The sequence below is a fragment of the Rhinolophus sinicus genome, linkage group LG17 (genome assembly GCF_036562045.2).
Source record: "Rhinolophus sinicus isolate RSC01 linkage group LG17, ASM3656204v1, whole genome shotgun sequence".
Lineage (NCBI taxonomy): Eukaryota > Metazoa > Chordata > Mammalia > Chiroptera > Rhinolophidae > Rhinolophus > Rhinolophus sinicus.
The window spans coordinates 2,237,877-2,265,529 of NC_133766.1; the positions used below are offsets into that span (position 1 = coordinate 2,237,877).

At 46.6% G+C, this 27,653-nt stretch overlaps 1 protein-coding gene, 2 long non-coding RNA genes and 1 pseudogene across 4 annotated transcripts in view; 2 read left to right on the forward strand and 2 right to left on the reverse strand.

Annotated features, from left to right (window-relative positions):
* Positions 1-10: 10 nt before the first annotated feature.
* Positions 11-13,562, forward strand: LOC109455655 (uncharacterized). Of its 2 annotated transcripts, XR_012492930.1 has the most exons (4): positions 74-476; positions 587-747; positions 13,074-13,183; positions 13,463-13,562. It is a non-coding gene; the product is annotated as an uncharacterized LOC109455655 (long non-coding RNA). The 2 variants fall into 2 exon arrangements; XR_002138695.2 differs by lacking the exon at positions 13,074-13,183 and having other exon boundaries at positions 11-476; positions 13,463-13,561.
* Positions 6,305-7,507, reverse strand: LOC141569368 (ferritin, heavy subunit-like; annotated as a pseudogene).
* Positions 9,419-14,862, reverse strand: LOC141569369 (uncharacterized). The gene is made up of 3 exons (XR_012492931.1): positions 14,335-14,862; positions 11,347-13,751; positions 9,419-10,741 (listed from the first exon to the last, which is right to left on the reverse strand). It is a non-coding gene; the product is annotated as an uncharacterized LOC141569369 (long non-coding RNA).
* Positions 14,863-15,035: 173 nt separating this feature from the next.
* The window catches only part of UCK2 (uridine-cytidine kinase 2), a 46,610-nt gene continuing 33,992 nt past the window's right edge, over positions 15,036-27,653 (forward strand). Inside the window, exon 1 of the mRNA XM_074322307.1 lies at positions 15,036-15,257. Coding sequence (XP_074178408.1) covers positions 15,159-15,257 — 99 coding nt within the window. The 5' untranslated portion in view covers positions 15,036-15,158. The remainder of the gene's footprint in view (positions 15,258-27,653) is intronic.

The window sequence follows — 27,653 nt, forward strand, 5'->3', positions numbered from 1 at the left end:
GCCGGGTCTCGCGAGAGCTGGAGTCTTGGCGGCTAGGACGGTGTTGCGGCGCGGGACCTGCCCTGTGCGTTGACTCGCGGGGTGTCCGGGCGCGTCTTCCTTGCGGCCAGGAGCCGCTTGTGAGGACTCGTCTCCCTCGGCCCCACCTCTCGGGCCGAGTCCACAGCTGAGCCTAGGTTGGATGCACAGTCGGAAGACTGACTTCCGCCGACACGTACGACACGCGCTGCTCGCCTGTGTTGGGGACGCGGAAGTCGTGCACCTTGGCTCCCAGGAGCCGGTCTGGTCCTGGCGAAGGAGCGAGACTTGCACACACAGTGTGATGAGGGTTGTCACAGAGGGGTGCACAGGATGCTGCGGTGACCCAGGGACGGGGTGGCCCCAGAAAGCGAGCGAGGGGCATGGAAACGTGGCTTAGACGGGGAGGAGGACAGTTTGCGGAGAAAGCAAGGCCTGTCGCTCTGCTGAGACGGGAGGTAAAGGGGACACGGGGCCTTGAAAACACGCAGCAGTGAGTGAGGGGTGTGTCTCGAGCGGGCTCATGCACCCAAGTGCCCACAGTGGTGGGATCTGTTATCTTTTGCAGCCCGGGAGGCTCTGGCACCGCGCATCAGGGAGCGCTAACTATCTGAAAGGAGCGGTGGATGCAGCCAGCCAGGTTCCCTGGGAGAAGGAGCACCCAGTTTCCAATAGCTTCTCGTTTTCCGGGAAAATCCAGAAATCCTGATTGTATGGGGAAATTCAATTGTAAGTGCTGGTAATTTTTTAAATTCATTAAAATTTAAAAAATGCCGAATAGGTTAAAGACAATGTCTCAGCAGCTTGGTTTCTGCGTGGGTAGCGGTATTCAGCTTTTTCAGGCCGAGTGTGTGTGTGTGTGAAAATCTGGAAGCTGGCTGAGCTGTCTCCCTACGGGATGTCCTTGCTGTCATTGGCTCCTTTCTCTTAAACCCCGATGCACTTTATTCATAGTTCTCTGGTAACACTATTTTTGGCCTTATTTAGTTATAGGTGCATGTCTTGTCTCGCTTTAGACTTCGCAGCAGAGACCCTGTCTCCTTTTAGCAGACACTGAAGTCCTGTGTGGCACTGGAGGGGCCGAGAGGGTGATTAGGGTACTTTTAAGTTACACACTCTAACGAGGTATAATGGAGGTATTCGTGCAATGTTCTGGGGGCACAGACAAGGGCAAGATTGGTTCTAACTGGAGGAGATGGAAAGGCTTCCCGTTTGAGCTACACCTTGATTTGAGTAGAAATTCAGATAGGGTGGGTTTTTATTCAAGTTTGTATGGCTCCGTGGTAATTGTTGAGGTGCCATGAGAACGTGGCCCTGTGAAGTCAGACCTAGTTTTCAGTTCTGGCTGTGCCAGTAGTTCTTGAGCATATAATTTAGTCCTTGAGCCTCAGTTTCTTGATCTGTAAAATGTTGATAACACCAGCTGCATAAAACTTATGAAGATCAAATGGGAAAGAGTATATTATAAAGCATTTAAAGTTGTTCCTGGCATACATAGTTCATCAAATCCAACATGCTACTGATTGTAAGGGGTGCCGTTATTGTATATCTCACTAAGAAAGAAAATAAACAACTAATTAATCCATGAGACATCATTGATTGTGAGATGTATCTCATTCACAGGTGTTAAAATGTAAAAAAAAAAAAAAAAGTCTTCCAATCAATGAAACACACAAGTGAAGAGCATTTCATTTATTCCTAATTTATTCCTATACGAATGTTTATTACAGAACCAGGATTGCTGGGATAACAGTTCCTTCCAGAGGACAACAATATCATAACCCTGTGCCTCACATAGAAAAGCAGTGCTAGAGCAAGTTCACATAACATCTTTTCTACATTCTTCCAGATTCCTTTTTTATATTTTTATATACTAAGCTCTCAGTTGTACTAATTACTAGGTTTCAAAGTTTCCCCATGAAGCCCACACTCCCAGAGTTCACTGCCCTGCTCCAGTTTCTGCGCCTACTACAAACTTATGTCCTGGGACTTCTTTTCACTGTTCTCTAGGGTAGGATTCACTATCCCCTGGACCCGCATCTTCCTCCTTAGTTTATACTTTCTTTATGTTGGAGTACATCCTCATGTAACTTCCTGTGAAAGGTAAATGGGAGCTAAACCATCAATGTTCTTACATTATTAGTAGTATTAGTACTAATAATACTGTTCTCTAAACAAATGTTTAGCACTAGCCTAGGCATTGTAAACGATTATGAGAGAAATTTCATCCCTGCCTATAACTGAAATATGAAAGGATACGGGCTTTAGGTTTGATTCCTAACCCCACTACATGCGAGCTGTATTTCTTAGGCAAGTGATTTCATTTCTCTGAGCCTCATTTTTTTAAAAATCTGTAAAGTTGAGGTAAAAATACCTACTTCCAGAATTACTGTGAGGTTTAAATAGGGCTAAGAGCAAAGTTCTGAAGTCAGACCACCTCTCTTCAAATCTTGGTGCCACCACTCAACCAGGTGTGCAGTTTTAGGCAAATTATTTTACTAAACTGCCTTGGTTTCCTTGAATACAAAATAGCATAATAATAATAGCACCCAAGTCCAAAGGGTTTTATTTGCATTTTTACAGATTACGTGAGTAAAATGTTTACAACGGTACTTGGCTCATAGAAAGGGCACAATAAGTATTAACTACTATTTGTTCTATTAAATCACCTAGCAATAATTCATGAACTAATTTTTTCCTCATTCTATTCATTGGCTTGTTCCCTTCAATAGCTACACTAATGATTCACAAAATAGTATCTGTAGCCCAAGTTTCTTTCCTGGTTTTCAGACCTAATATTTAACTGGCAACTGGGCGTTTCCATTTGGATTCCCAAACTGAACTTACCCAGTTCTTTTACCCAAACTCCAATCTTCTCTTCTTCCCTTCTTCTCTTAGTAACATCGCCATATACCTGGTTTTTCAAGCCAGAAAAACCTTAATGGCTCCCTCTTATTTTTCTACACATCTAACCACCAAGTCTGATAACTTCTCCCTCCTTCATGTTTATTTTTCTCCACATCTTTCGATCCCCTTTACTACACTTTAGTTCAGGTCACCATTGCCTTCCTTTGTATTACACATTTCTACCTGGTTGGTCTCCAGTTGTGCACCCAACTCTGTCCCGTCCAGGCCATTCTTTCCGTGTAGCCGATGACACGTACAGGAGCATTCATGTGAGCGTACTCTTTAATACCCAAATCTGAAAACTGCCCAAATGCCCATGTGCAGGTAAAGGAATATACAGATAAATCAGGATGTATTTCTGCAGCACTCCAAATGAATATTACAGGTATATGCCACAAGGGGCGAATCCTAGCAATATAATACTGAGTGAGAAGAGTAAGTCCTTAAGAATTACATACAGCAAAGGGTAGACCTTATAAAGTTAGTAGCTGCATAAAAATCCCCCCACCCCAAGCAAGAAAATGATGGTTTTGCTGGTCTTTCTTTGAATGGAAAGAGGCTGGGTGATACAATGGAGGGGAATGTAAGTTTATGTCCTAGTTTTCTTGGTGGTGGTGATTTCAGAGGTATTGTATTATTTTCAATGAATGAATGTTGCAGTCTTTGAATGCACCACTGATGAGAGTGTGTCATGAGCCAAGAATAATGATGAATCAAATTCTCTGCATCTGAGCTCCAAACACTTTTTTTTTTTTTTTTTTTTTGCAGTCAGCTTTATATCTGTTTGATGCAAGTAAGGAGCAGAAAGGGAGGAAAGTAATCTTTTAAATCACCGGCCATCAAGTAAAAATGACACTCTAGAAAAATGTGTCACATTTCTCTGTGGCTTCAGGTCCCCTCTGATCGATGGCCACTTTTGCCTGGGCATTAATTTTAGAAGATCATAGTGGAAAGTCATGAAAACATCTTGAGCTTGGATGGTGATTTTGCAAAATAAGCAGTCTTTCTCTTTTTTAAAAAATTAATCTGGCAGCTTTAAATAAGGTGGATTCGTTTGGAGAGAGATTGCAGTCAGAAAACCAATGATCATGCATTACCAGGATGCAGTTTTCAAGTGAGGAAGCCCTGGACTAAACAGGTAGTATCAGGAGAAACTGAGGCGAAAGAGCCACATCCAAGAGAATTTTGAAGGATGAAACACTAATTCTTAAAACTAAATAAGATGAGCTGAATAAGAATCCTTTCATAATCTAAGGTTCTCCCAGTGGCATTTCTAGGTCTCATGTGATCTGAGGCTTACACAATTCTTGAGACTGTCTTCAAGAAAAAGCATATAGGAGTAAAAGTCAAAATCAGATACAAAAGTGAGGACTTAATTAGAAGAAGCCAGTGCAAGTGAGGATCTCAAGTTTAAGATTCATTCATTTCATGGTGAATCCATCTGGATTTTAACCTGTGTGGTGACAAGCCTGACAGTTGCCGGGAAGGGTAGCCTTTTAATAAAGGAAAATACCAAAACTCAGTTATAACATTAAACTTCTATTGCGTTAGAATTAGAAGGGGCCTTTGAAAATATTTAAATACCTAAACAAATCCACATTTCTTTTCTCATCCGTGAGTCTGGGCCATCTTAATAGAAGCCTAAAACCTGAGGTGACTTTTCCCATCACAAATACACACTGTCCTGCTTAGTCAGTATTCCTGTGGTGTATTATTGGCCAATAACCCACTTTTACTCACTGGATAGACTCACTCTTACCCATCACTGTAGTGATTCACTTTGCTGCCAGAAAGACACTGATTTTGTTGGTGAGCAAAAATTTGTACCGTGAGCAATCCGATTGAGTGTCCATAGCTCCATTTCTCTGACTCAAGTCCTTTCCAGGAGCTTGGTCTCGAACTGATCTCCGCATCTAGCACAGGGCCTCTTAGTGGGGACTCAGAAATATTTGTGAAAGGGAAGAAATGCATGTACTACATCCAAAAGCGCCCACCAGAGCATAGGGCATGTTCCCTTACTGTTCATGTGGTACAGGTCCCTGGGCCTTTCCCAGGCTGGGGAAATGACTATAGGACTAGTGAGAACTCTTTCATTCACTGCAATACAAATCTGTTTTCTGTCGTCTGTTCTCAGTGTTCTTTCTTGAGACCATGAGAATAATTCATTCCATGGATTCTGAACCTGGAGAGAGGCCACGCAAGCATTACTCATAAGGTGGCTGGAGAACTCTATTAATGTGAGACAAAGTAAACGTCAGGACCATGTATTGCCTGCCAGGGACAGAGGACGTGCCATAAGAATAAAAGGGTCAGTTCCACAGTCTGCAATGTATTTGTGCCTAACGCAGAGCTTCAACATACATGAAATAAAAAGGGATGGACCTGAAAGGAATAAAATAAATCCACAATTATAGTTTGATACAAGTAGACAGAAAATCAGTAAGAATATAAAAGTCCTGAAACACATAATTAGCAAAATCGATTGGAGACCTAAATGTAAAAACACAACCTTACAAGCCCCTTAAGAAACGAGTGAATTCCTTTAGAAATGGGAGAAGGGAAATGTTTGCTTAACTACTACCCTGACTCAGAGGCTGATAAGGTTAAGTACTTAGGGATTAAAGAAACATTTGCAAAAAGCATCGTAAGCATGGCAGAAGATGGATGAAAAACAATAATGGTAGCTTGTAACACAGACGAAAGGCTGATGTACACGGAAAAAAACTGCTAATATGAGATGAAAAGCATGACAGGACAATGGACAAAATTCACCTGCAGACGATTCACCAAGAAACGCCCCTTAAATGAATGAAAAGATAGTCGTGCTCACTCAGTAAGAGCAAGTCAGTTTGAAACAACACTGAGATACCATTTCTCAACTAGCATTTCATCCCAACTATCAAATGATCAGAAATCCAAAAATCTGACCACACACTCAGCATTGCTGTGAATTACCAGACTCTCATACGTTACTAATGGTGATACAGAATTGTAGGGCTTCTGCAAGGGGATCGGGCATTAGCTCATAAAATTACATATGCAAATCGATATTCAGGAAACCACCTTGAAGAGACAACGTGAGGGAGAAGAAAACACTCATTTCTCACCCAGAATCTCCATTTTCATGGTATTCGTCCTCTCACATATTCCGACTGCCATTTCTTCCCAGGTGGGCTCTAATAAGGTCTTTGTTCTCCCCCAGGGGTTTCTTACAGTCATTTTTTAAAAATAATGCAAACAAAGATTTATTTGTATGAGCAATGAGCATTTGAATACTAGATAAGAAGCAAAGCAGTCTTCTGTCAACTGGAGATCAAATTCTTAAGTAACTGACTTTGGGACATCATAATGGGAAGGCTTGCTGTGTTGCCTTCAGATGTTAAGTCTCTTTATCTGACACTTCAGCAGGCTTTTTAAATGTGTCTTCCTCCTGGGCCTGCTTTTCTAATCTCCTATGATATAAGAGCTGGTGTTCCAGATAGCCTATGTTCCTCTTCTGTTTCTCTAGGTACTTTCCCATGAGACGTAAGAGATCAGTTTCACTGTTCACAGCAGCCACGGTCTCCAGGTCTTGCAGGAACTTGGTTAACTTGTTCTCCAACTCCACAGCAGACGCTAGAGCTTGTACGCCAGTTCCCCAGTTATCTAGATCCGGCCTCGGAATGAGGGGAAGGCAGATTTTACCCCCATGTCTTCTTAGGTATCGCAAGAACTGCTTTGCCTGTTCCCTCTTCACCTCAGCTGGGTCTTAGAAGAATGCAGCAAAAAAGAGGTGCGCCCGGGTCTGCATTGTAATAACAGGCCCTAGATAAATAAGCATCACTGACGTGAAGCTGAAAAGCTACCACTTGATTAATAGCAAGCCTACACTTTTCAGAGATGACGCTCTGGAGCTGGTGTGCCATCTCAGCTTTGGAGAAAACCAGGCATAAAAAGTATCTTACAGTAATTACTCTTAAGTTCTGGAATCTATCAGTATTCTTCTTGCTGCCGTGGCATTGGAGGTTGGGTTAGAAGAAACATTCAGCCCAAGTGTACCATCTTGACCCCAAAGGGCCATTTTTGAAAGGTTTTTACTTTTCAAAAACACTTCGCTCTACTGAGGTATAATTGACAAAGTGGTAAGGGATTTAAACTGTATCTCGTGGTGATTTCATACATGTAGGCACGGAATCGCTTCTTCCCCCGACCCAGGTAACACCTCCCTCACCTCACACTTTTATCGTGTGTGTCAACAAATCACATGTTTGTCATTAGATCCTCAAGCCTTACTTTACAGCTGAAAGGTCAATATGGATGCCTTTTATTTCGTTTTCTTGACCAACTGTTCTGGCTGGTACTTCTAGTACTATGCTGAGTTCAGGAAAGAGTTTGTGTCATAGTGAGCGGGAATGAAGGAGCGCACGCCTTCTTTCTCATCACAGAATTTATGCAACTCTAAGGGTATACTGCTTCATTTTTGAGCCACATCTAGGTTGTTATTTAAAATACAGATTTTTCAAATATTAAACTAACCTGCCATTTTGTTGAATGAACAAAACTGGGTTGTGATATATTACCTTTCTTATGTATTGCTGGATTTGGTTTGTTAAAATTGTGTTCCAGATTTTTGTATTTCATGCTCATAAGAGAGACGGAGCTTTAATTTTCCATTCCGGTTATTTGTTGTCAGGTTTTGGTGTTAAAGTTACGCTGGCCTCATAAGTGAGGTGTGCAGTGTTTCCATGTTTTTCTTCTCTCTGGTAGAGTTTGTGTAACCTTGGGATGGATTTTTCTTGGAGTGTTTGGTGGAATTCATGGGTGAAAGTATCTGGGCCTGGAATTTTTTTGTTGTTGTTGTGCTGTATTTCATTGGAAAGTTTTCCTTTTTGCAAGGGGATTTCACTTCTGCATGAGGAGTCAGACTCCATGCTGTCCAGGGGGCAAAGCCCCACAGCCTTGCCAGCGATAAGTGGTGGGCTTGGCTGGGCACAAACAGGGCAGATGCTTCCAGCAGCTCTGCCAGCTTGAGGATGAACTTCTGGTTTGGAGCAAGTGGTGAAGCCGCCCGCAGCATAACAGGGGGTCCTGGAAACGAGAGAGGCTGGGCTGGCTCAGGTAGCTCCTCTCACCTCCTCGGCTGCCTGGGACAATGCACGTGGCTAGAGTCAACACAAAAGACCTGGAGAGCCCAGCAAAAAGCCAGAGACCAGGGGAACTTGATGATAACTGGCCACAACTCTGGGTGTCTCCCCCCCACCCCCGTCCACACACATACCGATCAGCAGAGTGTGGGAGCCTAATAGACTCAGCGTGTTTGAACACAGGGTCTGCCCAAATCATCAGCCGACCCCCAAGCCACACAGTCTAGCGCGCCAGGCCAAACTGGGAAAGAAAACTAAAACAGAGACGTCGGTGGCTGCACACCAAGGAGACAGTCTGCATGTTATTTAATAAACCCAACAACCATCAAAAATATGAAACAGAATTGAATTGCTATAATATACTATCTAAAATGTCCACGTTTTTATAAAAAATTACTGGACATGCGAAAAACGGACAAGTGTGATCCATGTAGAGGCATATACAGCGGGGAAGGCAGTTGGAGTGGGCCCAGGTTTTGGCATTAGCAGGCAGACGCTTCAAAGCAGCTATTATAAATATGTTCAAATAGTTTTAGAAATGCTAACAATGAATAAGAAAAGGGAATCTAAATAGGGAAATAGTATATAAAAAAGAGCCACATGGAAATTCTGGAGTTTAAAAGTTCAGCAACTCAAATGAAAAACTCACTAGATGGAGTCAACAGCAGATCTGAGAGGACAGAGGAAAAACTTCAGTGAATTTGAAGATAGACTAATAGAAATTATTCAATCTAAAGGATGGAGGAAAGACTGAAGAACAATCAGAAGAGCCTTGAGGATTTCGGAGTCATCATTCCGACCTAAGTGTAATGCGAGTCGCAGAGGAGAAGACAGGAAAGAGTAGAAAAAATTTCAAGAAATAATGGCTGGAAACTTCCCAAATTTAATGAAAAACCCTAACTTACAGATCCAAAAGCTCAGTGAAACTTGAGTAGGATAAACAAAAGAGAAAAATCCTGAAAGCAGCGAGAGAAAAATGATCCATCACATATAGTGAGATAACAATAAAATTAACAGCCAAGTTCTCATTAGAAACAACAGAGACCAGAAAGCTAGTGGGCTGATATATTCAAAGGGCTGAAAAAAATAAACCCGACATCAACCTCTCAACTAAGAAATATATATCCAGCAAAACCATTCTTTGAAAAGGAAATTGAAATAAAGATTTTGGGGTTGGGGGGTGGGAGATGAGGGTAAGGGGGATCAAATATATGGTAACGGAAGAACTGACTCTGGGTGGTGAACACACAATGGGATTTATAGATGATGTAATACAGAATTGTACACCTGAAATCTATGTAATTTCCCTAACAATTGTCACCCCCATAAATTAAAAAATAAAAATAAAAAATAAAGATTTTACCAGAAAAGCAAAGACTCAGAGAACATGTTATAATACTAGCAGACCTACACAGCTAGCAGCTCCATTATGGATTGTCAGACTACATGAAAGTGCAAAATCCAGCAAAAAGTGCCCACAGGAGACATACTTTAAATTCATAGACAAATAGTTTACAACTGCAAGATGGAAAATGATATACCATGTCACGAGCGAAAAAGGGGCTGTGTAAAAAACCTGGGGTCTCGGGGCTACTTGGCAGGCCTGAGAAGCTCCGTGACTGGAAGGAACCTCACAGGATGGGCTGGTCACAGGTTCTCAGCTGGGCAGATCACGGGCAGACCCCGTGCCAGGTCTCTAGCATCCTTAGGAAAAGGTTCATCTTTACTGTAACTGAGCCTGTCCATTGTTCACCTAGAATAATGTAGCTTGGAAATGCCAGATTGATCTTTTCCAAACCCCTCGGAGGCAATAACACTCCAGCACCAGACTTATTGTTATCTTGTTTCCCCACTCCATCTCTATGTGCTGTAAATGTTAAATGTTAACTGTCCTGCACCCACCAATGTAAAAAGAATCATGTGTCCCTCTGTTTTACTTTGTATCCGGTCTCAGAGAGATTGTCCCCCTCTGTTTTCTCCCACCTTCTTAATCTACCTCCCAGAGATTTCATGGAACCAAAGAATTGCCAAACTGCCGTTCTCCGTGGCATTTTCTCAATCCGTTGAGGTCTTGCTCCCGGGCATGCCCTCAAAAATTTGGCTCAGATAAACTCTTATAAAATTTTTCTATTGGTTTTGACATTCTTTCATCAACAGTGTAAACAGTAATCGTAAGTAAGCTGGAGTGGTTTATTCATGTCAGACAAAATAGGCTTTAGGACAAAGAATATTCCTAGACATAGAGATATTTCATAATGAAGAAAGATCAATCTGTCAAAACCTATAATAACAATCATAAAGGTATATACACCTAACAGAAGAGCCCTAAAATACATAGAGCAAAAGAGTGGCATAACAGAAAGGAAAAATAGATCATTCAACAATTTTCGTTGGAGATTTCATACTTCATTCTCAGGACGTGGCAGCCAGACGTGACTCAAAGACCTCCACCTACAAGGAACATAATTGACCAAGAGCTCCAGCTAATGTGTTCTGAAATAAACTCCTGCACTTGCAACCTGGCCACGCTTGCCCGACGGTGGGACAGGTCTACCCTGGGCCACGCGAGGCTCTTCTGGGGTACTTTGACCTCCATACGCTATGGGATAGCTTCAGGGGTCTGCATGGAGCCTTCCCTGTGGCCACATGATTCTCTGGTGGCGTCAGGAACCAGGAACAATGATGGGAGTAGCCTGGAAAGAAGGCGAGAGACCGAGATTGTGATCGATAAGCCTAAGGGGATCAATCATAAGTTTCAGGGTAATTTTCTAAAACAGGGAACTGGCTGGGACAGGGGACGTTGGAGCTCAAGCCACAGGGGGTTGATCTCTTGTTAAGCTAAACTAAATTCAGCAAAATGAACAACTTGCATTTGTGTCATGTTTTGTAGGTTACAGAGTTCTGTGACATTGTCCTTTTAATTCCCAGTCTTTTCTCTGTGCCTTTGCCCATTTCTGTTCCTGGTTCCTAAAAATCCATTCCCCTCCCAGCCTACTGGTGGAGACCTGTTTTTCAAACAGCTTTATTGAGATGTAATTCATATACCATACAATTCACCAGTTCAAATTGTACAATTCAGTGTTCTTGCAATATCCAAAGCTGTGCAACCCTCATGACAATCAATTTTAGAACATTACCTCTACCCTAAAAAGAAGTCTGGACACATTAGCAACCACTTCCCAAACTCCCTAGATGTACAGAACCACTAATCTATTTTCTGTCTCTATAGATTTGCCTATTCTGAACATTATCTTTTCATTTTTACTTTAAAGTGCCCTTGGGGATTAGACATTCTTACCTTTGGAACTCCTAATCCCTAAATGGTGGGATTTATGTTGTAAATGAGAGAGCTGTGATGGAAATAGAAGGGGAAGGGAGATAAGGTTTGTTTAACAGTTACTATGTACCAGTATGTATCTGTTATTTTCACAACCACCCTACAAGCCAGGTGTCATTTAACAGTTGAAGAAACTAAGGCATATAGAAATTAAGTAACTTGCCGAAGGTTACAAAGTTAGGAACAAAATGTAAACCTTGCTTTTTTTTGTCTAGAGCTCATGTCTTCTGTCCACTAAGGTCAAACTTCCACGCACTGGGGTCACCTGGAGGGCTAGTCAAACACAGATTGCTGGGCTTCCCCCCAACCCCCACAGAGTTTGGATTCCCTAGTTCTGGGGTGGGGCCCAAGGATTTGCATCCCTGATGCTGCAGGTCAGAGCCTGTGCTACTCTGAGAATGCGATTCATTCAGATTACAGAGCTCCATGCTGAAGTCGCTTTAATGTCATCTGGTCATCTTGTCAGAGCAGTACTCAGGGTGTTGTCAAAGCAAGTGCCGTTGATGATAGGCAGAGAGTAGTTAGAAAGGCAACACAGAGAACCAAGGCGCTTCGAGGCGGGCTGGAGTGTGATGACATTTTTTTCTGCTGGGAAATGTGATAAGAAATTAGAGACTCAGCCACAGTGCGCAAAGCACCTAGAGGCAAGCCTTTTGGATACAGGCAAAAATGTAATGTTCCTGTCTAGTTCAGAACCGTGGCCACTTAAAGCGACCAGGCAGGCAGGCAGGCAGGCTAGGGGGACGGTCACCAGTGTGCCTTTTCTTGCATACTCATGCTGACTTCATTCTTACATGTGAACTAGGCCAGAACTTGATCGGGCTGAAAACTGTCTATATAAGAAAGAATTATCACAGATATCGAGAAAAGAACAACTCTGCATCTTACTGAAAACGTTTGATTTTTTTTTTTCTTAGTGGGAGGGGGAGGAGGACTTCTGAAAATCACTTACTTCAGAACCCGCAATGTAATTGCTCCGGGAGGCTCAGACGTGATGTGAGCATCCTGAGCTAGGGGATTGGGTGGCCAGGCTCCCGAGAGAGGATGACACAGCACGGGGAACGACACACACAGCCTGCCTTGCTTTCTAGAGAGCAAAGATGCCAACGTCCTTGATGGGGTCACCAGGGCTGGGAGACCCTCCGTCCTTTCAGTGGACGTGGGTAACTTCTGTGTAGGTAAGCCAGCCCTAGGGATGGGAAGGAGGAAGCATGCAGCAGAGTGGAAACGGCTGCAGAGCACAGCGAGGTGAGGCCTGCCCTTTATACACACGGCTTCTGTTTTTCCGGAGAACTTTTATGTATATGAACACATGCGAATATTATTCTTCATCAGAGTGCAGAGATGTGTAATGAGTTAGCTCAGCTAATGAGCTGGTTTCACTAGTTATTAATAATAGACATACACACACTAGAACTAGATACAGATGGTTACTTCGACTGCCAGGAAAACAAAGCACTCAGAAATCAGAGTAGCAGCCACATGAATACAAGCTAGGGAACCTCACCTTACCTTGCAAACTGGTGGAAGTGAAGCTTACTTGTTGGCAGTGTCTTACCTCCTCCATATTCGTTTGTTCGTTCATTCACTCATGCATGCAACAGCATGCATTTAATGCTTCCTACTTGGCAGTCGTGGGCCTTGGGAATGCAAAAACGAGACATGGCATCTCTTCATTCATCCAACAGATATTTGTCAAGGCCCTACTATGTGCCAGGAACTTCCAGGTGCTGGGGATATAGTAATTACAAACAAGCAAACAACAACAAAAAGCAAGAAATGTACCAAGCTGTTCAGGGTAAGCCACTTCAAACTGACAAAGCAAAGGGAAACAAGTCCTGTAATAAAGTGTGTGATGGCTGGAAGGACGGGCAGATGACGAGGGTGGAAAAGCAAGCGTAGAAAATGTGAACAGTCAAATCTAGGTGGTGTTTACTGTGAAATCTTCCAACTTTATATTTGAAAATTTTTATGGTAAAATATTGTGGAAACAAGTGATAGGCATGGTAAGGAAGGTGGGCATTTGGGAAGAGCTCATGGAGGATGTGGCATCTTCTCCTTCTCTCCTTCCTCTCAGCTACTTCATATCCCATCAGCTGTGGGTCCATCCCGTTCCCGATTCCAACAGGCCTGACAGGAGCTACAGAGAGCTCTGCAAAGATCCTTGAGGGCTGTCGGATCTCTGATGGAGGAAAGACTTTGGGGAGAAGAGGCCAGCTCACGAATCAGCGAAAACCCTTCTCCACAGCCCTCTGGGAAGGCAGCTCCTTCTAGTTAACCTGCCTGCCTCTGGGGACCAGGCAGCCCCGGTCTCCTCTCTTCGTTTCCTGCCTGAGCACCTGTGGAGTTTGGTTTTGGATGGGGACCTGAAATATTTCAAAAGTGAAAAGAACGTTTGGATTTCTTAATACTCTTAATTTGCTTTAGTAATTTTTTTTCAAAATGATTCTAAATTTAAGGTAATTTACTAAGTGTTAAGAGAACGCTATTGACTTAAGTCCCCTTTTAAACTGTAGGACCCCCGTCAGCCCTTTGATCCCAGTTCCAAGTTCACAGGGGCAGAAGCCGGAAGTTACTAGCCTAGCGTCTCCCCTATGCTCCAACAAAAGTTCCATTTCAGGCTTTCAGGGGCCTTTTCTGTTCCAGCACGTATATATAGCATAGGCTGTGCCAGGCCTATTCTAAAAACTTTAACTATAATAATTCACGTAATGCAACAACCCTAGGATGTAATTGCCATTGTCAGTCCCATTGGAGGAGAACACTGAGGCCCAGTGAGATTGCATAACTTGCTCACGCAACTGCAGAAATCTGACAGCAGAGTGGAGCTGCTGTGATTCAGCGGTGGACACTGCCTTTCCCACCCAGTAGGCCCATCTCTGAAAAACCAGTTCAATTAGCGCTACTCATGGGTCAACACGGCATCAAAGTATTCGTGTTTCCACAAACCTTCACTCCGCAGGAAGCTCAGTATTTGGGATTTCAAACTGGCTTCAAAGGGCGCTGATGCTCGGAGGGGGGCTTCCCTCAAATAACCCTTCTTTAGGGAGTCGCCTGTTGAGGATGGTGTTTGGGGGTTTCCGCGAGAGGAAATGTCTCAAGCCAGTGGCTGACACACGTTGGCCATCGGGAGGGGAAAACAATTCTCCACATTCCGAAAGCACAGTTTTTAGCCGGGATAACGGGTAAATGACACTAACTCTTTCGTTTCATCTTAAGCTCTCAAGCTTGTTCTAATGGTGCGTCTCCAACCTGACGCGTGACATGCCCTCCACGATCCGATCCGCCCTTCCAGCTTCTTAGCCCTGTCGAGATAGCGGGGGGCACCCCGAGTTCAAACGCGGCACGCCCGTTTCTCTTCCGTGGGTCCGCGGAAGGTCGTGGGGAAGCGTTGACGCCCGGGGGAGGGGTGGGGGTCGGGCTCGCACGGTTCCCCGAGCCCGCGGGCGACGGCGGGCCGGAGGGGCGGAGGCTGGGGCGAGACGCCCGCCGCCGGCGCCTCGGCGAATAGCAGCGCGCAGCTCGCCGGATTGGAGCAGCAGCATCACGCTCTCCGCCGCCGGGGATGTAAGCGGGCCGCCGCGGCGCGCAGAGGCAGGCGCTCCTCCTGGGGACCGCAGCCCCACACCGGCTCGGAGCGGCGGGCGGCACGCGGCCGCGGCAGGGCGGGGGCGCGGGCGCGGGCGGGGAGCGGGGAGCGGGGAGCGGGGAGCCGGGAGCCGAGGGCGCGTGCGTCCGCGCGCACAGGCCGCAGGGGAGGGGCGGCGCGAGCCATGGCCGGGGACAGCGAACAGACCCTGCAGAACCACCAGCAGCCCAACGGCGGCGAGCCCTTCCTGATCGGCGTCAGCGGGGGCACGGCCAGCGGCAAGGTACGGCGGGCTGCGCGCCCTCCCTCCCGGCGGGGCCGGCGGGGCGCGTGTGGCCGGCGGCCGCGGGCCGTGTCAGCTGCCGCAGCCACCGCGTGGCCCGCGCGCCTCGCTGCTGGCCGCGCTCCAGCGCCGTCTCCGCCGCGGACTCCCGGCGCCGCGGCGGGGGGCGGCGGGCGGGCGGGGAGTCGGGCCATCGGAGGTCTGGGGGTGCGGGCCACTGACCGCAGGGCTCTGTCCCCGGCGCGGGGAACTCGTGGCCGGGGTCCTGTGGGGGAGGGGCGGAGGGAGCGGATGCTTATTGTTTTGCGAGTCCGCTGTTGGGGACGGGGCTTTGAGCAGGGTCCCCAAGCAGCCCAGACGCACCCCTTCCCGGGCCTCGCGTGGATGTTCGCCCAGCGGCGCAGCCGGGTGCCGAGGGCGGAGCGAGCCGGGTCCTGACCGCCGGCTGCGAGAGCGCGCGGGGCGCGTCCCGGGGAAGGGGAGCTCCGCTTGTGCTGGACGCGGGCTGGAGATTTGCAGGGGTTTCCGGGTAAAATCTTGGGAGCCGCAAAGGTGCGGTGACATCAATGAAATGAGAATAGTCGGGGCTTCCCTTGGTTGTGGTTCTGGAGGAAACGTGGCCGGCTTACATGAGAAAGTTGCACTGGTCCCACGCTCTCGGATGCCTGGGGCGTACGCGCTCGGACCCTCGGAAAAGCCCCTCCTGTGGGTGTCCGGCACCCCCCGGAGCCTGCTTTCTTTGTTTTATCCGCGAGGAGGGACTCGGGGAATGCTTTCCTCCTTTACCCCGGCCTTTTTCTGCAGGTGGAGTGGGGTGGAGTCCTCCCAGATGTTTCTTTCTTGGCTCCCCTTAACTGCTTCTAAGATGTGGCTCCTGTTACCTCTGCCGTTTAACCACCTCCAACTTGGTTCGGAGCAGGCTCCTCCCGGGCCGCCTGCGAGAGGTGGGCGCTGCGCGCGGGGCTCGGCGCCTGGCCGGTGCCTCCAGGCAGGAGAGCCGCGCAGGGAGGCTGCTGGCGCCATGAGAAACCGGCACGAGGTTTTCGCCCCGGAGCCGACTCCGCCGTGGCCCCTCCTCCATTTTGGTTCCACGTTTTTCCCTCCAGGTTTGAGCCGTTTGGGCGCCCGGGGCCCAGTCACGGCAGCTGGCGCTGGGCGACTTCCTTATGGATTAAGTTAACGTGGTTCCCAGGGCTAGAAATCTTCCTGCCTTAGGCCCCAGAAGTTGATGCTGCATTTGCCCCGGTTGCATGCATTTTTTATTTTTAACGTTTTTACATCTTCTTTACTAGTATTATTACTAGTAATTCAAAGCAAAACCGGGATGCCCGCTCTTTCCGGAAACTTCACCTGTTTTTTAAGAATTATTCTGCCCTCTTCTTTAGGTAGCATATTCCTGTTGCACAGGACCTTTTTCTTGGTTTGTTCATAGCTGTATTCCCAGCGCTCCTAGCACGATGTCTGCCATGTAATTGGGCCCAGATGTTATTAACCTGAGGACCAGTCCTCGGTGGGGAAAGGCGAGACTGAAGCTGGAAGATGAGCACAGCGTTTAGAAACAAAATGACCTTAGTAACCAACTAAATAATTTAGTCCTATAGAGGTGGAAAGAGGTCTAAGAGATGAAATGACTCCCTTGTTCTTGTGTGTTCCTCAACCAGTGGGGGCTGTCAGTTGATACTCTGTATGTAGTTCAGTGTTATTTCAGTAACTGTCAGTGGGGAGCCCCTGAGCCCTGGGGGGGTGGGGGTGGCTAACTGTGCTGCCCCTATTGCTCATTAAGAAGGAAAATTGTAGAAACTCCCAAGGGTCTGTTTTCAAAGCCTGTTTTCCGCATTGATAAGTACTTGGTCATTGTTTGAGATTGTTTTATAATGTTTTTCTTAAAAAAGTGCAAAGGAGCATCGGACTTCTAAAATGCCATCTTGTAGTCAGTTTGCTGCAATTGTATCTTGATTCTATTGTTTCAGCCCTTAGTGCCTTTCCTCCGAGGAATTCGAACCTTTTCTTTTCTGAGGGTGGTCCGCAGGGACAAACTGGACCTCTTCTCCTGGAAGTGTCAGGTCTGAATGCTGTAGTGCGGAGGGTCTGGAAACCGGGCTGCTCGACCCTACCCCTGGGTACTTGTTTACAAATGGGCCTGTTAAAGGAATTTGGGAGACGGCCAAGGGCCTCAGCATCTTCACAAATGACAACTTTAGAGCTAGAAGGAACCTCCCTCATAGCCTCTGGACTCTAACACGTGGTCTCATCCCTTCTGGGTGAGAAAGATAATGTATTCAGATATTCGGTGGCAGAGCCAGTGGTCCTGCTGTTTAAGAAGAACTGACTCAGGCGTGTGGGGAGAACACACGTTTACAGCTTCAACTTGGGAAGGGGCTGCGTGGAAAGGCCACAGAATGGCAGAATGGCTTCCAAGGGACTTGACTAGAAATGGGGGTGCTGGCTGTTTTGTTCCCGGGAGGCCGCAGCACAGATCTTGCCTGTTCTCACCCCCACCCCTGACCCGATAAGAAAAACCAGGTCCCTGTTCAGCTTCTCTCCCGGGCTCTAATTTGTCTCAATCTTGTAGCTGCCCTGAGCACGAGTATTTTATCTCAGACTAAATTGTTTTGGTTGGAGACGGCAAAAGTATTGAGTGCTGCAGCACAGGTCACATTTCTTAGTTTGTTTTAGAAGTCAAGATGAATTAGAACTTTCGAGTAAGCTTCGCTAGGCCGATGGCAAACCAGTTGTAAAAACTCTTACAATTGTGGTAAGTTGAGAAAGTTATTTTGATCTATGTGAAAACCCAGATTCTCGTATTTCCTCCTATGGGCGAGGTCTAGAGACCCTAAGATGTAACTCTGACTTGGAAAAAAAGACAATGTTTAAACTTATTTGCCTGCACATATATCCCTGATGTTAGGTGCCATTCCTCCTCTGGATTTCTGCTGCTGTTGTCACTGTGACAACCTTCCCTTCACACTGCCCCCAGAGTGGTCTTCCTCGGCTATAGCTCTGCATGTGTCACTGTCCTTTCTGGAAACCTTGGCTGACTCCCCATTGCCCGGACTGTGGGTCGAACAGCTCAGCAGGGCACAGGTCCTCTGGGCCCCCATTGTGGTCCCAGACTTTATTTTCCCGCTCTTACCCCCTCTCCCACACCCAGATGCACACAGACCCATCCGTGGGGCTGCTTTTGGTGACGCTTCTGCTCATGGTCTTCTCTTTGGAATGGCCTCTCAACCTTTCAGGCCTCAGGCCTATAAGTACTTTCTCCAGGGAGTTTTCTCATTCGTTTCCTGAATCAGCATTGTCTCCAGTGCTTCCATAGATTTCCCACATTTTGCCTCGTGCTGGGTTATGTGTCGCCCAGTGTAGTGAAAGTGGTGAGTGTCTTTGTTCCTTCACGCCCAGTACGTGTTAGGAATAGTGCTGGTGTTTGCTGAACTGTGGTACTAGGCACACCGTGATTCCTAATGAACCTTTTATTTTCTAATTCATAAGCCTATTTGAATTTGGATTTGAAGACACAGGTGAAGCCATATTTGAATGTCACTCATGTTGCAATGACCAAAAATGAAAAGGCCCCTGAGCCCTAAGACCCGGGTCCAGCTTCCTCAGTGTGTTTAGTCAGCACAGGCTAAACAGGTATTAGGTGAGTGGCTGTTAGTGTGTGGAATATGGTATTATGGGCCGGGGTTGAGGGCAAGTCAGGATGTAAGGAAATAGGAGGGAACGTGTTTCATAGTTGGAAGCTGCTTAAACCACTTTTACCATCAAGCCTGGTCCGGCATTAAGGCGCTTGATGAAATCTCTTTCAAGTCAAGCTGGTGTCTGCCCATGGATGGATGGCCCTGAGAGAAAAGGTTGGGAGAGTTTTTGACTTGAGGTCACATAGTAAGTGATGGAACCTGGACGGGAATCCAGATTTCCCCCTTATTGTACTTTCTCCCTCCACAAGCCGTGACCTGTGCTCAGAGGTATTTTTGGGAGGTTGGTCTGACTGTGAGTAATGCAGACCCAGAGGATATTGCAGTCCCCTCCGAGGTGTGGGCTGTCAGCTCAGCTCCACAGTGAGTCAGCAGCTGCTTTGGGAGCTTCCTGTTCTGGACCTGGGCTCCTTGGCTCCCATCGCCCTGTTCCTGGAAGCCCAGCAGCCACCCCCATCTGGCCAGACCATTCATTCTACACCCTCTGCCTCTCAGGGGCTCCCCAAGCCAGGGGACTGGTTTGGTCCCGTTGTTTGCTCAGAGCTGGCGTCCACCGACTGCCACCATGCCATCAAGGTCTGGTTTGATCTGGCCCAGCTGACCTCCAGCGACAGCCCCTGCTGGGCACTGCAGGCTGTCCCCACCCCCATGCCCCAGGGTCTTCTCACTTGTTTGCTCTGCCCCCAATTCTCTTTGTTCCTGTGCTGGCCTCTACCACAGTGGGAGACTGGAGACGAAAGCGCAGGTCCTACAGCCTCCAGTGGGTCCTCTGGCCACTCTTTCCCTTGCCCTGCCTCGTCAGCTGCCTAGTCCTTCAGCCCTTGTCTGAATGCTCTGAAGTGTGGTTTCCACCGCTCTCTGGGCTCACCTCACTCCAGCTCACGACCATGTAGTGTTTGCTTAGATCTTCTGCCTGATGTGCTCCTTGCTTTGTGGACTCTGGCTTTTATAAGATTCTGTGACAGACAGGTTGTATGTGGGAATTTCACTGCTGAAGACCTGAGCATTTCTGCCAGTGGGCTCTGAGTTGGTGCTGTGGGAACTGCTCAGGACCTCCACGGCCTTTTAGGCGTGGGTCTCAACTTTTTAAATCAAAAGTAAAAGGTTGAAGGGTGTACTATTCGTGTGCATGTGTGTGTGCACGTGCTTCTCTACTAAAACCATATTTATCTTTAAGCAGATTTATCATTAAAGCATGCCGTCATCTCTGTTGTAATGTATCATGTATATGCATATAGGAATTATATAAGTACATACATAATTATGAAACACAAAAATAGGAATTATAAAAGGAGAAGAATTAAATAGACACTTAAAATTGTGGTTTCTTTAAAGGTATAAAGCCTTTTGATTCTTACAAAAATATTTTTTTACTTTGACTAAAGAATGTTTTATTTTTTAAACTCTTGTTTCATATGTGGGGATTCATGGATCTTGGATGATGGTGATAGTAGCCCTGGGATAATACAAGGCTGAAGGTTTGGTTCTAAGTTTAGTCTTTTGATTCGTGATTTAATGACCATGATGTTTGAAAAAGTCAGCCCCTAAAGAGATCCCAATATAAGAAACTCATCATTTGCAGGGGTTACAAAATCATGAGGGGCCCATCCCCCAATTCTGCAGTAGCTTTTGTTAAAGACCAGCTAGAAAACTTGCATCTTCTCTGTTGTCCTTCAGTTGTTTCTGCAAGCCAAGGTGCCCATTTGAAAGCTTTTTACCTAATGAATTCAAAACCCACTGAAAATTGTCATTTGGAATGCTGTACACGTTTTGACAGTTTCTGTTTGTAAACTTGATAGGTGCAAAGTAGTCTTTGGCTACAAAGTTGCTTAACGATGGAAACATTTTCAAACATCTTTTTAGCAATTTGATCATTTAATTTATTCAATTCATGTATTTTCTTCCAATCCAGCAAGTCAGAACTTTATTTTTGGCAACAAAGTTGCTTAACAATGGAAACAGTTTCAAACAGCTTTTCAGCAATTTGATCACTTAATTTCTTCAATGCATGTATTTTCTTGCAATCCTACATAAAACAGCAAGTCAGAACTTTATTTTTGAAAAAGTAAAATATTACCAAATGAACAAGTAACTGTAAAGTTTACATGGAAAATAAAAAGGAAAAGACAAGATTTTCTAAAAGACCATATAAAGGTGTAACAGTTGTCAGGTGTGGACAGAAAAGACTAATCAGCATTCAGCCTGCATGCATGCCAGAGTTAAAGTCTAACATGAGAGTTCACACAGAGAGAGCTGAAGTGTTTACAGTCATAAAATTACCATCAATAAGCTATTTAACATCATTACCTGAACCATAGAAAGAAGAATCATAGACAGCATTGGGCTTTTAGGTTCTCATAAGCAGTAATTTGATTCTGCATCTGGTTCTAAAAAGAATTGCATGTGCGTTGAGAATTTTGAATGATGCTTGGGTGAGTGACTAAAACAAAACAGTTTGCTTTGCCACCTGGCTATTAAAAATGATCTTTCCATAACATAGGTTTCTTTTTTTTAAAGCGGTTATTTGTACATGGCTACTCCCTAGGAAACTGCAGGGAAAGTGCTCGGCGTTCTCACTGAACCCCCTAGACTTCCTATAGTACCCTGAGTACCCTGCATGGTATCCTATAGGAAGATGCCCAGCTGTCTCATGCATCCCCACACTTCCCTTTGGGAGAGCACAGCATTTGTGACAGAAGGTTCTTGTGGCACGTTACTGAAGGCCTCTTGTAAGAATTTTGCCTGGTCCGTCCATGATGGAAGCATAAGAATTCTGTGTGTGCAGTTGCAGTAGGGATTGTGCCTCTTTATTGCTTTAATCAATCTGTTTAAGTATGCTATCTGCTCTGGCATCGTGGCCATTTGTTTTTTTTTCTTGGCTGAAGGGCTATTTTGTCATATCCCAGCAAACACTTGCTGTTTGCTCTTGCCCGTCCTCTAGGAAGTGCAGAGGTTTGCAGGTGACTCCAGAGTGCCTCCTCCCTGAAGTGGTGGGGCAACGCTGTCTCTGCTGCCTACAGCTTGGTAGTCTCTCAGGCTAGACAGAGAGAGCTTTTAGTAGGATGGGGTGCTAAGAGTGGGGCCTGTGATTCTGGGCTGTGGTCTTCAAACATCTTTGCATCCATAACTGCAAAGAGAGTTTTAGAAAATGCTTTATCCCATCCCATGTTTTTGACATCAGTTTTTTTCATCATGAGTAGAGAGTGGCAAAGGATTTAGTTGCTGACCTGTTGTAAATACTGACATTTTACAATAAGAACCGTTTCATTCTTTTCAATGTATCGGGGAGGCTTTCAGTACTGTAATAATTTGACCTACTGTCATCTATTTCAAAATAGTTGAATAAGCTCTTATTTGAATCAGATATGTTCATTTTCCCTTGAAATCGTATTTCAATGTCACTTCGCCCACAAAATGTTAATTTCATTTATTTTTATGCTTGAAAATCTTCTCTTGATCATTCTATCACCCTTCAACAAAAATCTTTATGTACATTGGAGTGATTTTATGTCCTGTTCTCTAAGTCTCTCAGTGTTAATTTCTTGTGGATTGCATTACTACAGTTATTAACATAAATTAATCAAAACAAGATACACATTTTGATAAGTCATTAAACATAAAAGGGAGAATCTTACTGGAAAGCAACGGATGAGAGAGTTGGCGCTCTCCTACCCAATATTTCCTGTATTGTGAATCGTTATTACTTAATGATGGAATCAGATTTTCTGCTTGTATAATATAAACTTTGAAAAACCCTGTTGACATAAGCATATGGCATTGGAAGGCCTTTTGTTATATCAAGGTCACTCAGTTTTTACCTTTCAAGTTGTAGGTCAGAACCTGATATAGTTATATAGGTCAACCAGCTTGCCACGCGCCTCTGTTAATTTTGTTGAAAGCCAGAAACTGGAAACCTCCAGACTTGTAAAACGATGCGTTACCCAGTCATTGAGTCATTCCCTTGTTAGTATCAGCACTGGTATTTCCAGTCACCCCCATGTTTGGCCATTGATTTAGGAACCTGGGGTTCTAGCCTAGCCTTGCACTTACTTACTAGGTATCTGTGCAGTCACCTATAAAAGAGGAGGGTCCTCTCCGCCTTTAACACTTCATAATTCTGTAACTAGCCCTGAGTGTCCTCGACTTGTTTTTTCACCCCTGCTCGCACATACCAAGTATTTCTGGAGTCCTCACGTCCCACCCTGCATGGTGTGGGTGACATTCGCAATTTTTGGTGGAGTGCTGAAAGGCTGCCATCCTCTGCTGTGTGCCAGCGGGTACCTCGGCTGGATACCAGCTGCATTTCTCGTAGCTGCGAGGACCCTGCGTGCTCCCTCTCACAGGTGTTGCTCCTTTTCCCAGAGTCCCTCCCCCCACACGCCTCCCTTTTCCTTACCTGGATAACCCCTGTCATCTTTCCCTGTGTGTCCTATCAGGGCCTGTCCCGGAAGCCCGCCCTGGCATTGAGGTGTCTCTGCTGTGTTGCTAACACGTCCTGGCAGACCTTAGCCGTAGACTCTCCCCGCCTGTGTGTTCCGTGCTTGTTTAGTCTGCCGCCCTCTCTGGACTGAGCCCCAGATCAGAGACTAGGCTCCTTGCTGCCCGAGGTTAGCACACGGTCTGAAAGCTGGGCTTAGGTTCTCCGTAAATGTTTGTTGAACAATCAACAATTAAAGACCTTTTTCTCAAGCTCCTTGACATCTTCTCTTGGATAATTAACGGGAATCTCAATATGGCCACTGGTTAACCCCTGACACATGCTCAACTTGTGGCCTTCCCTCGCTCTTCCTTCTTCTGGTGGTTCAGGCCTAAACCTTGGGGTCCTTCGGACTTTTCTCTTTCACTTCTCTCTGGTCCCTGAAGAAATCTTGGTGACGCACCCTTCTCACCTGCCTGCCCACAGCCTGACCACGTTTCACCCCCGCTGCTCCCCCCCCCCGCCCTGTCCAAGCCACCGTCACCCCAGTTGGGTCGTTGGCGTTGTCTCCCACTCACCTACCTCTTCTCCCCTGTCCTCAGACACTCTGTTCTGATCGCAGCAGCCGAGCGACCCTGTTCACCTGAAGCTGGGATAACAATTTCCCTGCTGTGCTCAACTCCCTGCGACAGCCTCTCATTTCACTTCCCACATCCTGCAGGCTCTTCATTCTGGGGACAGACAGCACTTCCTTCCGAGAGCAGTGTGGTGAGCTGTCACGTCCTCGTGGTCACTCTATTTAGAATTGCACACAGTAGGCATTCAAGTCCTGTTGACTAAACGGCTGAGGAATGCATGGCTCCTTGCTCAGTGACCTTCCAGCGCTGGTTTGCAGCGTTTCAGCTGCTTGCTGTGGCGCGTGCTGGGATATGTAGATAGTGGTGCTTTGCTGTCCACACATGTATTTCCCCTTGGGGTCCCTTCCCCGGGGCAGGATTTCTGGCATATTGTCCCAGCAGAGCTCAGAGTGGGTGTGCACGCTTGATGGCCTTGGTGTTTAATGGTGCATTTAAAAAATACAAAATCAGCTGCACAGGGACCCTCACGTCTTGCTGCTGTCAAGTTCTTATGAAGGATGTCAGTTTTTTTTGTTTTTTTTTTTAACTAAATGCTTGTTGCTAGGAAGTGGGTCTTTAACTCAGGAAATGCGATGAGGAGATCTTTTAAACGAAAGGGACTTTCTTACCTGTCTTAGGGGAGATGGAGGCACCATCTTTAGAGGAAAACTTTCCATGCTCTGAGCAGTTTGCCTTCGTCTGAATATGGGCTTTTGTGGCCTGGATTGGGGTAGGGGCGTGCTGAGCAGACAGGCGTGGGAGACAGGGCAGCTTTTCAAGTTCTTCTTAGTGTGGCTGGTAGGGAAGGGGCTGTGTGTGACCTTACGGAATCAGAGACTCGACACGACCAGGACGGCACTTGCCAAAGCTTTATTATATGTGCCATCCCCACACCTGGGATGATGAGCGTTTCTCCTTCCAGCAACACAGATGCTATGTAATTAGATGCATTCCAACCTTGGTTTCTGCTGTAAAACAGCAGTATTGGAGCTGAGATGCTACCATTCAAAATGTTTTATTGACAAAAGAAATGAAAATACTCTAAACTGAAGCAGCGATGGTCGTTTCTGTCCTGGTAAGTTTATGGAAAGATGGGGAGTAAGTAGTTCTCAGCAGGGCTGAACTCAGAAGTGAGGGCAGAACCTGGGGGCATGGGGGGCCTGCCCCTTCTATGCGGCTCACACGAACCTGTCTGCCAACAGGTGTGTTGGAATTGGCGTGACTTTTATGGAAGCCGCCGCTGTGGTGAGACTGGCTTCTGTCTCAGTCCATGGTTACTGAGGGCGTTTCGATTGGTTGTCTGAGGGAGCCTTCTCCGGGATTTCTCTGGAAGTGGAGTTGGGTGAGATCGGCTGAGAACCCTGATGTATTGGGAGAGGGGCATCTCCTGGAGACCTGCTAATTTTTTTTTTTTCTTTTTGAGGTAAAAACATGCTCCTGTGATTAGTCAGTTTTTCTCCACCTCCTCTGTAGAGAAAGTAAACATTTGCAAGTGGAAGGAGCAGGATATCAAGTGACACGTAGCATTTGAACAGAGAGGCCACGGTGATCGCTCTTCTGGAAGGAAATGCAGGCCGAGCCTTCCTTGTCTGACGACCGGGAGACATGGTTCATGGACAAGCTTGTGTTGTGGCCGCGAGTTCTGAGAAGAGCGAGTCCTGGGCCTGCCATGACCTCCTGGGGGGGGGGGGTCCTGGTGGGCGATGGAATTGAAGGTCTGTGATGCTCCCTCCCCGCAGCCACTGAAGTACAGCTCCCGGTTTGTTCGGAAAAGGCGTACTCGCTGGAGGTCCTTGGCCGTCCTGCTGTCCACTTCTGACCAGGCATGGTGGCACTGACGGCCACGAGGACCCAGCAAAGTCCTTCTGCTCCTTTATCCAGGTCCCACATTTTCTCCTCTGAAGCTTTCACGCTTGTCGGCCACTGGAAGAAAGGCCATGACTTCCCGCCATTCGTTCCCTCAGCACATATTACATTTGTCGATTCCTTACAAAGTGCCAGGCACTGGGTTAGGTGCTGGTGGTCTGCGTTCGGGGCTGCCCTCGACCTCATGGAGCTTTCTGCCCAGGTCTGACTCGTCTGTGGGAACCCAGCGCCTAGCACAGTGGTAGGTGTCCAGTAAATGTCCGCTAAATAGAACCAAGTAGACTCCTTTTACTGTTCTATGGCAGCACATGCTGTGGTCAGCTGTTCAGCCTCTGCCTTGTGGATTCCAGGGTTCGGGAATGCAGGCCATCTGTGTGTGTAACCCCAGCCTCTTGCACAGACAGGGCTTTGCGGCGACCACTGAGGGGGTGCTAGGTGTCAAGTATGTAAGTAAGGGGGCAGGCGGTCAGAGCTGCCCACGGTCAGGAGGGGTTGGAGAGCATTGAAGGCTATGGTAAAGTCCCCAAGTCCCGTGAAATCTTTGGGTGCCTTATCCAACTTTTCTGTAACACTGGATGGTGACCGGTTTCCCCTGGAAGCTTTCTTGATGGCACCACTGCTGGCTGGCTGGCCTTCTCCCTCTCTCGCTGGTCTCCCTCGTCCTCTCTGTGGCTGCTTTCCACCTTGTCTGGATCATACCACAGAGCTCCCCAATTGGCCCACTTGCTTTCCCCATCCACACATCCTCCGTTTGCCGAGCACCCCGTTTTCTGTCCTGAGTCCTTCCCCGGGCTCCTCTCCCATTTATTCGGCTGCATTGCCATGTGACGTGCTTGAACTCAAGCTGTCTGTGTGCTTGTTTGTCTTCCGGAAGACGGAGTTTTACAAACCAGGTCTTTCCTCTCTGTCTCCTGCATCTATGATGCCTAGAGCATCGTAGGTGCTCAGAAATACCCCAGGGAATGTGTACGGAGGTGTTTTTATTTTGTGTATGTTTGTGCCACGAGTGTGGGGCTGCCTTCCTTGGCAGTTCATCGGGGTCTTTTTGTTTTCTGTGCATTTTACATGGCATTTGAGATCCGAAAGCTTCGTCTCACACAGAGTTCTCAGTCGATGCTGCTGCCGGGAGTTATGATGTTAGTTCTCTCCAGAGTGGACCTGAGGCTACTGTCGGCAGGAAGTGTGCTAGCAGGAGGCACACTTGTTTATGTTGGATGGTCTGCCCTCAGTCCCCTCGTTCCCGCCTGCGTGTGAGTGTGGGTGTGTGTGGGGGGGCGAGGGAATGAGCAGAGGGAGGCAGAGGGACTGGACACGCGTCCTGGAACCTGGGACGGGGGCAGAACACTTTGATGTCGTGACTTTAAAACTGACAAGTTTGTATCCAAAGTTACTGTGTAAGAAGAGCGTGGAAAAGCCAGTTTTAAACGAACCCTGTATTTATAGCAAGAACATGCTTTTCTGTGGAGTTCTTAGATGTTTAGGTTTCAAGAGGTTGTTGGGTCACAGGTTGAGAGGTGGCATGATTTTAGGAAGAACTTGTATCATGTTTCGCCACATTTGTTTTCTTGATCCAAAGTAACTCACGCTGTTGTAAAATACTGGTACTACCCATGGAGGCCTGTGGTCGCCCTCTGCCCTGTTTTATTTTCCTTACTCCACTCAATAACATGCATTTATTTGTATGTTGCGTGTTACCTGTTTCTTCTCAACATACTGTGCTAATAATAGCGGGTGTTTTCTGAGCGCTGACTCTGTACCGTTCTAAGGGTTTCATGTGCTTTAGTTCCTTTAATCCTTCCCG